Source organism: Euphorbia lathyris, chromosome 8, assembly GCF_963576675.1.
Source record: "Euphorbia lathyris chromosome 8, ddEupLath1.1, whole genome shotgun sequence".
Classification (NCBI taxonomy): Eukaryota; Viridiplantae; Streptophyta; class Magnoliopsida; order Malpighiales; family Euphorbiaceae; genus Euphorbia; species Euphorbia lathyris.
The window spans coordinates 43,753,332-43,766,720 of record NC_088917.1 but is presented as its reverse complement, the minus strand read 5'-3'; the positions used below and the strand labels follow the sequence as shown (position 1 = coordinate 43,766,720).

General features: G+C 35.4%; 1 protein-coding gene across 1 annotated transcript; it reads left to right on the top strand.

Moving 5' to 3' along the window:
* The first annotated feature begins 1,128 nt into the window (after positions 1 to 1,128).
* LOC136202780 (uncharacterized) lies at positions 1,129 to 5,155 on the top strand. The gene is made up of 8 exons (XM_065993652.1): positions 1,129 to 1,600; positions 1,689 to 1,847; positions 2,014 to 2,345; positions 3,077 to 3,416; positions 4,065 to 4,213; positions 4,293 to 4,386; positions 4,748 to 4,819; positions 4,918 to 5,155. The coding sequence occupies exons 1-8, from the start codon at positions 1,211 to 1,213 to the stop codon at positions 4,960 to 4,962; spliced, it is 1,581 nt and encodes a 526-aa protein (XP_065849724.1). The 5' UTR covers positions 1,129 to 1,210; the 3' UTR covers positions 4,963 to 5,155.
* The last annotated feature ends 8,234 nt before the right edge of the window (positions 5,156 to 13,389 follow it).

Sequence of the window (13,389 nt, the reverse complement as noted above, 5' to 3'; positions counted from 1 at the left end):
GAGATGTGTGTGCATTGTGTCTGTGTGGACTATAGACTATGGATTGGACACACCGAGAGTTTTTTGTTTATTCCATTTTCACCTTATGTTTGTCTTTTCATATTAAAAATGAGAGTTTTAACTGTTTGGTTGAGGAACTATTGTTTGTCTTTTATACATGAAAAATAGCTTTTTCCAAAAGCATAAAATCTCTGCTTTTCCAAAAGCAAAAAATCTATGTTTTTCCAACAACAACAAGAAACAGAAAACTGTAATAACAAACAATAAACAATAAACAGCAGATAAACCAAATGCCTTTAATTTCCCCCTTACAATAACTCTTTACAATATCAAATTACCGTGTTTATTTTTTTGGACTGAAATTATTATTTTTTGTGCTTTACCAACTAAGCCATATTTAGATATATTAATTTCACTAATTATCTAATTTGTGACAAATTGGTAATATGAGTCGAGTCTTTCATCGAAAATAATTAGTGTTTCTTATTAACTTTTTTATTATTGTCCTTGTATTTATTCTAAGTGGGATAATATACAATTATATACAAATAAATATATATTTTAGATGTTTTTAACATTTAATTAATATTCGGTCGGTTTCGGTTAACTGTGGTTTTTGAAATACAAAAACCGTAACCGTAACCATTAACCATTATTTTTAAAATTAAAAAACCGTACACTGGTCCATCGGTTTCGATTAACCTTATTTTCGGTTCGGTCTTAATTTGGTTTTTCGGTTTTTTTTGGATTTTTGTGTGCACCTCTACTAAAAACTATTTACAACTATATCAAGTCATAATTTTGGATTATTTCAAACTAGTAAAATCAGTACTTTTAATATATTTTAAGGATTATAATTTATAAATTAAAAGTCTAGAATATATTTTTTTAGGGTTTATGATTTATGAATTGGAGTCTAGATTTTTTTAAATTATAGTATAAAATCATAATATATAGAAAAAAATGACATATTAAAAATTAAAGTTGGTCATATGACTTAGTTGTAATTTTCTACTTAATTATATTCATGTATTTGACCCTTTTTCTGAACAAGTATCTAGCGATTAGTGGGCCTTGTTATGTGAAGGAGCCCAAATCAACAGATTCCAATAGCTCACCTCTGTAATTCACTAAACCCTAGTCTAACTAAGCTCATCTACCATATCTTCCTCCTTCCACACACCCAAGGGAGCTCCTGAATTCCTTAACCATGGCAACTGGCTATGACTACGATGAGCCCTCCGCCACCGCCGCCAATTACGATGAACAGAGCGGCTCTCATCGCCAAGACCTAGGCTACGATCCAAACTTCGTGCCGGATTCGGTGAAATCCTTCGTCGTCCACCTGTACCGCCACATTAGAGAGAAGAATGTATATGAGATCCACCAGATGTATGAGACCTCTTTCCAGACCTTATCAGAGCGTCTATTCAAGGAAACCCCATGGCCTTCTGTTGATGCCGTTGCTCACTATGTCGACAATGATCACGTTTTTTGCCTCCTTTATCGCGAGATGTGGTTCCGCCACCTCTATGCTCGTCTCTCGCCTACTCTTAAGCAAAGGATTGATAGCTGGGATAACTATTGTAGCCTTTTCCAGGTATTATTGCTTAATTGCGTTGGTGCTGTGCTTGGAATGAGATTCGCATATTCTATGAGTCTTTATATGTGTTCTTGTGGATGAATAGGTGGTGTTGCACGGGGTGGTGAATATGCAACTACCGAACCAGTGGCTGTGGGATATGGTAGATGAATTTGTCTACCAATTTCAGAGCTTTTGTCAGTATAGAGCTAAAATGAAGAGCAAGACTGAACAAGAGATTGCGCTTTTGAGGCAACATGATCAAGTATCTATCATCTTTGATATTTAGTATTTTTTTTTTCTTTATTAATGCAGTTGATTTGCTTATATAACTTAATGTTGTTGGGGAAATAGGGAAAGAGAAAGCAAATGGAGTGTTAAGTTCTCAAGAAACTTTGAGTTTATTTTATTGCATTGATTGTTTGTTATAGGCTTGGAATGTGTATGGAGTTCTCAACTTCTTGCAAGCACTGGTGGAGAAGTCAATGATCATTCAGATTTTGGAGCAGGAGAAAGAAGGTCTTGAACAATTTACTGCCACTGATGGGTATGATTACAGTGGTGGAAGTAATGTGTTGAAGGTATTGGGATATTTCAGCATGGTTGGTTTGCTCCGAGTTCATTGCCTTTTGGGTGACTATCATACTGGACTAAAGTGCCTACTTCCGATTGACATTAGTCAACAAGGTGTTTACACCAGTGTTATAGGAAGCCACATAACAACAATATACCATTATGGTTTTGCCAATCTTATGTTGCGGAGGTATGTCTTGGGAGCTGAATACACATTTCGTATATTGCTTTTGTTCTATTTTTTTGAGTCCTATCCCTTATTATATTGGAGTTACTAGTTAGTCAATCTTTAGATGGTTTCAATTATCTGGGTTTTATCTGAGTTTTGTCTAAATGGAGGATTTATTGTACCTTTGAAATGTTATATAGAGTATAATAAAAATTGTTAACATCTCTAGTCTGAGGTATAACTAAGGGTGGAAAGGATGGAAACTCTGTCATCCACTCATTCCAAATTCTGTATCCTTCATCAATCATTCAATCTCCTAGATGAGGAAAAAGAAATCTATCTTCCTGTTATTTAAAGTAAGACGAAGAGCGCTTGATGCGCCGGTTAGGAGGACTGAAGAGTGGCAAAGGGATGTAGTGGTGAGGGGTAGGGGAAGACCTAAGCAAACTTGGAGGAGGGTGATCGAGAGTGATATGAGTTTATTGGGGATTGAGGAAAATATGGTAGTGGATAGGACAAAGTGAAGGGAGAGAATTTGTGTCGCTGACACGACTTGATTTCACGGTTTTATATGATGGTTCATGTTAGATGACCCCGAATCATTTCGGGACTAAGGCTTTGTTGTTGTTGTTGTTGTATTGCATGTTTCTTTTGCTTTAGCTGTGCTTCTGGGTTATCTGTCTCAAATATCTCTCTCTACATATTATTCATCTTGTTTATGGAGTTTGTCGATTCATCTCAATGTTCTTAAGGTATGTGGATGCCATCCGTGAGTTCAATAAGATTCTGTTGTACATATACAAGACCAAGCAATATCATCAGAAGTCTCCACAGTATGAGCAGATACTCAAGAAGAATGAGCAAATGTATGCATTGCTGGCTATTTGTCTTTCCCTTTGCCCACAAGTAAAGCTTGTTGAGGAGACTGTGAATTCTCAATTGAGGGAGAAGTATGGTGAGAAAATGATTCGGATGCAAAGATATGATGATGAAGCATTTGCAATATATGATGAGCTGTTCTCATATGCATGCCCTAAGTTCATTACTCCCTCAGCCCCAAATTTTGAAGAGCCTCTTGTAAACTACAACCAGGTAATCACCAACCAAGTTAATTGAGCAAAAACCACTTATGCATGGTTGAATAGAATATCACATCTTTCTGTGATATCCCTTGATCTTTGATGTAAATTTAATGTTACAGAAAAGCAATTTGCGGGCTTCAATTAAGCTATGTGGCTTTTAATTTTTTGAGGTGAAGTAGTCTGTGAAGTTAAGATGTGCTTTATGATAATATATATATATATATATTGCTTCTCCTGCATCTTGTTCAACTTCACTATGAAAATTAGAGAATTCGGATATAGCATATGCCTAAAAGGGAAGAGTGGACGGGATGAAAGTCAACAGTGGGTATCAGGTCTAAAAACAATAAATTATAGTTTACCACCACAGCAGATGTGACCCAAGGAGGATTCACAATAGTACTAATTCTTATTGCTATATAGTACAATATATTTGCATGGAAAACAATGTGATTATTCAGATAGTTCATTAACACATGCGCTAGATATTTTTCCTAGGACTCTTTTTGGTGTGTCGGGGATGCTTGTGAGGGGAAGCTCCTTCATATTTTTTTTCCTTTGGCATGATCTTTTGAAATTTGCTACTTTTTCTCCATCCCTTTGAATTCTGCCTGTGTTTCTATTTGTGTGATTTAATGGCACATTCTCTCTTTTGCAGGATGCTTACAGATTGCAACTGAAGCTATTTCTTTATGAAGTAAAGCAACAACAGTTGTTATCAGGAGTCAGGACCTTCCTGAAAGTGTATTCTACCATATCCCTTTCAAAACTTGCTAATTACATGGAGGTTGATGAGCCCACCCTAAGGTGATGATCTTTACTTGTTTTAGAATTATACTTCAGTTTGTTTTGTGAACAAGGTTTTAATTTGTGTTACCTAATGCAGGACGATCTTGATGACATACAAGCACAAGACTCATGCTGTTGATGTAGAGGGAAAGATCATATCTAATGCTGATGTGGATTTCTACATTGACGATGTATATCATTTTCTTTGCAATCAGTAGTACCTTGTTTGCGAAAATTTATTTAGATTATTTAGAGAATTGAACATCAGGTTAAATAGTGGCTATTTATTTCCGGGTTGAAAAGATGGTAAATTTGAATCATGAAGTGTACAATGCATGATCAGATATAAATCATACAATTCTAACAAATATATAGCAATTTCTTAGCATATTGTTTCTGGTGTAGTTTCTCTTAAAAAACTTAGACAGGATGCAGCCATATTGGATGGAAATTATGGCATTCGAGTTTGTGAACTTAATGGAACCTGTTCATGTTTACTTGTTTGAATCTTCCAAGAGATGTGTTAGTTGAACATTTGTATTTGTGGTGCAGGACATGATTCATGTAGTGGAATCAAAGGCGGTGAAGCGATATGGTGATTACTTCTTGCGGCAAATTGTCAAGGTATGAATATTTTTCTTTTATATATATAAGTATGTCCAACTTTGAAGTTCGTAAGATCGTTTGGAGGGTGATGTGTTGGGTCATTTTTGTTGGTGCAGCTGGAAGGGGTAATAAATGATATGGATAGGATAAAGCTGGAATGAGTTGGGAGGCCTGGCCTGTGTTTTCAAGAATCAGACTCGGCACTATTTTAATTTATTTTTACAAGGCAGGAAATGTTTAGTATTTAGAAGGAAGTTTTGTTTTATGGCCCGGAGATATTTTGAATGGATGCAAGTTGAAAAGATTGGGCACGTCTATTGATGATAAATTGAAAACATGCAGTGTTTTTTGTTATTGCGGTTTGATTTAGATTAAATTCACACTTGCATTGCATTATCTAACCGGTGGTTGTGAGGCACATGAAATGATACTTGTTATTTGCAATGTTATCATAGCGGGACTGAATATTAAACCGGATTTATAGAGAGTTCGTGGATCACTTCGTCGGATTGGATGATTTGGATTAGTCGGACAAACGATAAATGAGAAATTGATATTCAAAGTGAAACACTTGAAATGGTTTTTTTAAGAAGATAAAAGGAAATTAATTGTCTGTATCCCACTTGGGAAAGAAATGTGAACTTTAAGGGCTTTTATAAACTTTTGATGCAAATGACACATTGAAATAGGAGGCTTTTGGATCAGTAATGACACATTGAAATAGGAGGCCTTTTGGTTCAGTGTACTTTTGTAGTTTTCAACTTTTTTACTGCAAATTAAAAAAATGCTTATGATTTGTTCAGTAAATAGACATGTGGTATGTTTTTAAGTTCTCATAGTAATTAAGCATATTTTTATTTATTTATTTTAATTATATTTACATATTGATAACACATAGATCTTAAAATTGAATTACAGTTGTTTAAAATAAATTTAATTATTATCAATTCATTTTATAAACTGTCAAAAGAGTAAAAACCATAAAATGTACAACATCTGATTTATAGTTTCGATTTAGGGAGCTGTGTTTTCTTGATAGGTAAGTGTTTGCACCATAATTTATTTTTTGGCACTTAAATATTTTTAATATATTAATTGGTCTAACTTTTTGCTAAGTAGATTTTTTAAGAGTGAACCTTAGGGGAAACTAATTTTCCTATGGTGGACCTCAGAGGAAACCCAATGTAAATTAAAAGGGAAATCCGAAGGTCATTTAATATTTTAACGTGTATTTTGTGAACCAATTAGAATGCTGGAAAGTTAGAAACCGTCATAATCAATTTTATTGTGGAAGTCAAAGTGGAGCGGTTACTCATTGTGGTGGAGAACGTGGATTAGTGGAAAGAAGCAGGAAGTTACCTCCAACATCTATAAAAGGAAGAAATCATGACAACAACTAAACAACTTGAACAAAACAATTCAACAACTGAACACACCCACGCAAAAGCAAATTATCTCTAAACTTCAGCAATTTAGAATTCTCAGATTCAGTTTTTCCATTTTCAAGTTTATTTCTCAGTCTGTAAATATTTAGTTTAATTTCAATTCAAACACTTCATTTCCTTTCAATTTTATTTTGTTTGTTCTTAATCATTTCTGTAAGGTTGGTATCGTTTCGATAATCAAATCCTTTGAAATTTTAGGTCTATTTATTCCTCATAGTCGTTTGATATTTAGAAGTGAAAAAACAACAACAAATCTATCTTAGTTTGCAAATTAGTCAAACTATAAACATTTTTTTTGTAGTTTTTTTTAAAATTCTGTACACAAAATTTACAACAATTTCACAATTTTTTTTTATATTAAATTGGGTCACATTGGTTCTCAGTTCGACCCTGGTTTTGTTGGATTTGTTGGAAACGCAAAAAAAAAAATCAGTTCCACTTGGATCGTAAATATGATCGGTTTTCAATTTGACTAGTCGAATTGATGGATTCAATCTGGTTAGAGTTTTATAATATTAGTTATTTGCTTGTCTTTTTTGCGTTGTGTGCTTGACCAATATAGATAATGTAGGTATTTTTGTTGTGGAAAAGTATAAAAATGTTACACCTGATCGACACCTTTTAATTTTTAATTTTTTTTATTCTTTCTCTCTCGCAGAGGCGTTTTGTTTCTTGCAACTCTTGGCCGGAATTCTCCAAAGCTAAGGCTAACCAGGCACAGTTTTGGAAGCTTTTCCGCAATCCGTAAACGAAGTATAATACTTTCTCTCTATTAGAAAAACACTGAGCCCGACAAACCCAACAGGAGAAGACACCATTTCCAAATCTGTATCATCCACATAAGTTTGTTGTTATGTTATGTGACAATTAATGTCATTATAAAGAGAAGCATTATGAATTCTATTAAAGCTCTTCTGTTGATCTTTCTCTTCCTTTTGTTTCTATGCTGTAAATGTTTCTCATCTTCATCATCTCCTTCATTTCTGAGGATGTTTTGTCGTGTTGGAGGTGTTCTTTTGTAGGAAGAAGAGTGTAATTCATTTGGGCACGAAGCGTTTTGGGTGATTCTGTAGGGGTGTGGATTGGTGGTGGTGGTTCTTGGAATTTAGGACATGTTTGGTCGATGAATCTGACCAGTTGATCTGTGTTAGGTATCTGGTTTTCTTGGTTTATTTGGACATCCATGAAATTAGAGAGAGAGAGAGAGAGATTTTGCCAATAATTGCTTCTTTTCAGCCTCTCTTTTCTCCATTTCGAAAAGGTCCTTCTTCTCTTCAATGTTAGAGCCCTTGCAAACTTCAATTAGACGTCACTCAAATTCTTCATTCCTTTCTCCAAACAATCTCTTTTCGTTTCTTTGCTTTCACATCGTTAACGGTCTCTTCCATTTCTACCTTCTTCTGTTCACTACCAGAGACAAAATCGAGCCCAGACCCTTTAGTTTCTTGCAACTTTTCGCCGGAATTCCAGGTAAATTTGTATGGTGTACAACCTTTACCCTAAATCACACTTTGGTGTACAAACTTCAATTTGTCACACTAATATATACGTACTTAGGGATGACCTCCCACTATGGTGTATAGTAGGTAAAAATGACCGGTCAATGCCCAGTCAACGCGCCACCTCAGCTTTGACCGGTCAAAAAGTAAAAAAAAAATCATGAATTACTTATATACCCTTATAAGAAATACTTTTTTCTTTATTAATTTTCTTTTTCTCCCTTTTACTTTCTCTCTCTTACACTCTCTCTCACCTCTCTTTCTTTCTCTTCCGGCTCTGATCTTCGTCCTCCACACAACACTACTGGCACAATCACCATTGCCAAAACCCCTCGCATCACTTCCAAATTCTGTTGTCTCATCTTCAGAATTCCTCTACTCATCTGAACTTATATTAAACAAAGTAAGTTCATAACCACCAAAGACACCTGTCGATCAGAGCTCGTCTCTCTCATCTCGATTTTTTTCTTTTTCTTCCTATTCCCTTCAAGGAAGGCAGCGATTCCGACTTCAATGGCATGGGAAAGGAGATGATTTCAATTTTAGTGAGGAATTAAGTCCTTATGATGCAGAACAAAGTGGGATATAATATCCTTGTTGAGAACTTCCGAAGCCAATGGATGCTTCATATTAGCTTTCCATAACTCTTTTACCTGATCAGAGACAATCAGTAGTATTCAGTAGCAAAGATCAGAGCCCAAAATCGAGAGAATCACTATAAAATCGGAAAACAAACAATAATTACCAATTTTTCCATTTCATCGGGCTTTCTTCCGCGAGATAATCCATCGGAAATTGCTTTAAGAACTGGAACCCGCAAGTATTAAATTGACATCAAACACTGAAATGAGAAATTGTTGGAAATGAAAGAATAAGAAGGGTGATGAAAACCTCGAAGGCGATCCACGGCGTGGAGTTCGAAATCCTCGAGTCTAACTTCGAGAGATGGGGCAAAGTGGTAGAGAGGCAGAGTTGAAACGACGTCGTTGGTTTGAGGCTTCCATTGTTGTCTGGAGTTGTTTCGATCTCTGTGGATTTTGATTAATTCAATTTGTTAGTTGTATAATATAATTAATTTACAGGTAATCATCCACCTACAAATGAGAATCAAATCACTTTAGAGAGGGTTAGAGAGAGAGGGGTGAGTTAGAGTGAGAAAGAAATTTAAAGAGGGAAATGATTTAGAGAGAGAAATAAATAGAGGGAAGAAGATGAAGGATAAGGTTAAAAGAGAAAAGGAGGATATTTTAGTAATTATACATTTGAAGGGTCAATTTTTGACTTTTTGACCGGTCAAAGCTGAAGTGGCGCGTTGACTGAGCGTTGACCGGTCATTTTTACCTGCTGTACATCACAGTGGGAGGTCACCCCTAAGTACGTATATATTAGTGTGACAAATTGAAGTTTGTACACCAAAATGTGATTTAGGGTAAAGGTTGTATACCATAGATGAAATTTACCCCCGGAATTCCTAATCTTTCTAGAACCAATTGAAAATCAAAGAGAAATGAGAAGATGGTGTAATTAATTTTTATTTTTTATTTTCGGGTTTGTTTGTGATTATCAGATAATAAGAGGGGTTAATTTATAAAATAAATAAATATAAGGACTAAATTAACTCTTTTCCCTTTGACTTTTAACACCGTTAGTCAATTTGGCTTGTGTTTGCTAACAATGAACCTTAAGGTACCAGTTTGTAAACTTTTAAACCACAAGGATGCCGATCGAAAACAGGTGTAACCACAAGGTTTATTTTTGTACTTTTCACAATTTTTTTTATGAGATTGCTATCCATCTCAATCAATTTTGACTTGTCTTCCTTTTTTTAGGCTTAATATATCATTCATCCTCTGAACTTGTTCAAAAAGCTTGATTGGATTTCTGAACTTTCAAAGTGTTTCGATAGCTCTCTTAATTTATATAAAATGCTTAATTAGCCTTCTGAACTTGCACAAAATGTAATTAATTGACCACTCGGTTGCAAAAAAGTAAGTTAAATGTGGAAGATGTATAACATGCATCTTAAAAAAACTAAAACGATCAAGATCGGGATATATGGTTCTAATATTAGAGACGATAAGTTTTATAGTTGAACAAGTAATAACTTCATTTTTAATATGTAATAATATTCTAAGATGTACGGAATAAATTTTTCGCATTTAAATTACTTTTTTTTACAATCGAGTGATTAATTGTTTACATTTTATGCAAGTTCATTAGACTACCTGAATATTTTATGCAAGTTGAATGAACTATCAGAATATTTTGAAAGTTCAGAATACCAATCAAGCTTTTTGGACAAGTTCAAAATGCAAATGATGTATTAAGTTTTTTTCTATATATATACAAACTATATGTAGATTTGCATGGTGTTTTTTGAAATATAAGTTTCATCAATTAATATTTGTATTAAAATTGAAAATAATAATCAATTAATATTTGTATTAAAATCGAAATTGATGCGTTCAATTGTCGTTCACTATATTATTAAAAAATGTTTTAAAACATTTTTTTTGATGAAATACCACATATCATTCCATTAACTTAAAAATACAACTACAACACGAAACAAAGAGGAATAAAACCTCCATCCCATTCAGGCAAAGACCCACAAAGGGAAGAAATAGACTACAAAAAGCAATACATAGACTATAAAAAGCAATAAAAAGACTACCAAGAGCAATAAAGCCAGAAAAGATACAAATACAACAAACATAGAAATCATATCCTTCTCGTAAGTCGAATCCCGTTGAAAAACCGTTATAATCCATACTTCATCATTTAGGCTCTTCCGGACGTTCAGATCTGAGTCCTTTCTGTTTGTGCATCCACGCAGATCTATAGATCTACGGACAAGATAAACCTTTTCCGCTCTTGCTAAGACCGAAAAAAGAATAAAAGAAGGAATACAGACTTCAAACTAACAAGAAAATATAAATATAAAGCTAAAAACGGAAACTAAAATATAAATAGGAGGAGGAAGAAGGAAGACAAGCTTCATTCTTCCTCCCCCGAGTAGATCTGATTAGAAGGGAGTCAATGGAAGATATGAAAAAACAAAGAAAAAGGAAAAGAAGACTAGAGAAGGGAAGGAGAAGTTCCCAGGAAAGAAGAAAATGAAGAGAGAGGTGAGACATTCTCACTCTAGAAAAGGAAGAGAAGAATGTTTTAAAATTACATTTTGAGCGTAATTTATTTTGACTTTTTTTTTTGGAAGCAAAAGAGGTTCTTAAATTAAGGAGGTAATAATATCTTCATGTATATGTGCAAGCCAATCTCGCAAGTAAAAATAAGTGATGCTGTTAGCATAGAAAAAAGTATTTCTAGCTACTAGATGAACTACTCTATTCGCTAGTATGAGGACAAAGTTCACCTTAAATGCTTTATTTAGCATTAGTTCCTTATATCCCCAATCAAATCCCTAAACATTGAAATGTCCAAATTATTGGACTTTACTCCATCAGCAATCACTTTAGCATCAGTTTCAAACACAACTCTCTCCATCCATCTCACTGTTAAGAGCCCACATCAAACTTGCCCTTAATGCAAAAGCTTCAACCATACGTGCATCATGGACTCCATCAATCAACCCCCACCCCGCCATGAATTTACCACTTTCATCTCGAACCACGGCTCCCCAACCGCTATAGTTGTTTGACTGAAAAGTAGCCCCGTCGATATTACATTTCAACCAACCATTCCCCAGTGACACCATTGAGTTCCTCCATGCTGATTAGCGATAACAATCAACCTCCTAGGTCCGTTTCTCTCATTCTGACGAAGCAGCACCTGCTGCTACAAATCTACAAAAATCACCGCCTACGGAACCCGTGTAGCTACTGTCCCTTCTCTACAACGCTGCTGCAACCTCTTCTAGCCTTCACTCCCCTCTCGTGGCACCATCAATCTGATTGCAGCCTATCCCTATCGATCTGATCGGTTTCATACCGCTGCCTAAAAGGAGCTGTAGACATTGATCGACCCGACTGCTGGTGATCTGTCATCCCGTGCTGCTGGTTTTCTGGTGCACCGATCAGCCGTCGTGTACTCTCCTTCCTCACCCGTTGCCATTCCATGATAAAACAATACACAAATCTGTATCCTTTAACTGCATTCATAGGAGCATTTTGCTACAGGGCATCATTGCGGTGCTTCCATATCGTGCATAATACACAAGCTGTTAAAACACATTTCCACAGTAATTTTGATTTGACAAATCTATTTAAATTAGAATTAAAATCCCTAAGATAAATTCCCAACACATTAAATTTAAAAGCCTTGATTTGTTATTACTAATGTGTTTGTTGAGTGTTTTGAATAAATTAAATTCTAAGTGCAAAAGAAATTAAAGATAAAGCCCAAGCCCATAAGCCAAGTCAAGGCCCAAGAAAGCAAAGAAGAAGGTCAAACGGATCAAAGGCTTTTAGATCCACTCAGCCCAGTGGAAAGAAGGATCCAGAAGGAAAGCAATGCCTTCATAATGAAGCTGCTGACTTCGAAGGGCAAAAGAGAAGGCAGACAAGCTTCAAAGTTGACTTCCTAACTTACAGACAAAGGCTATCAAATTGAGGAAAGGTTCAGATACAACAAACGAGCTGTTGTTGTGCTGTCTAGGTATCTTTGCCAAAAATGGAGAGACAATCTGAAGCATACTGAGTAAAGTAACTGAAGCACGGATCAACAAGACAGAGAAGACTTCGTTCTTATTGGTCGTGGCACTGAACGCTGAGGATGAAAGGGACAGCAGAGCCGTTTCCCTCCAATGGGTATTTCGAAATTCAAAATGACTGATGCCTTGAAGTGTCACTATAAAAGGCATGCCATTTGCTTCATTGGAACTTGATCTTCAACAAGCTAAAGCTCTGAGCAAATTCATACTTGAAGTTCCCTCTGAAAAGCAAAGCAAAGACATTTACACAAACTCTTATTCTTCTGTGTAAACAATAGATTAGATCATTCAAGTGTTCTTTGTTATAGAACAAAACTTTATCAATCACTAAATTTAGTTAGGAGACTCTGAGTTGCTCGGTATTTAGCAATCAGAGTTGAATAGTGCTGAGTGTAGGTATATAAAGGACGGTACTTTGTAATTGCTCTCTGACTATTGTAAAGGGTTTGTGCTCTACCCAAAAGAGCTCAGTAGTGGATTAAAGCTCGGAAAAGGAATTCCGGGGACTAGATGTAGTCAGGAGGCCGAACCAGGATAAACTGCTGAGTAACATTTTCTATCCCTTATCTCCCATATCTGCTTGCTTTTATTTCTGGCTAAGAAAACGCGTTAACTTAAGCCTACTGAGTTGCTTGATCTAGTTCTGAGTTCATGAATAGACTTCTAAGTGCTATTTCCTGAATCAACATCAAATTCAACTTTAGTTGCTGATCAACTAAAGCTGTCTCTGAGTGCACTCAGTATCATTGTGCTAAGTATGTGTGAGAAAATATAACTCACAATTTAAACAAGTCAGCCTAAAATCTTAAAATTTTAAATAGTTCCTTTAACCCTCCCCCCTTAGGAGCTTATTTTCATAACACAAGGGACCAACAAGTGGTATCAGAGCCAAATAGCTCAACTTACAAGATAACACTATCTTGAGCTGATCCCTAACATGGCTGTCAATAGCATTCATTTTCTCCCAGGAAATGA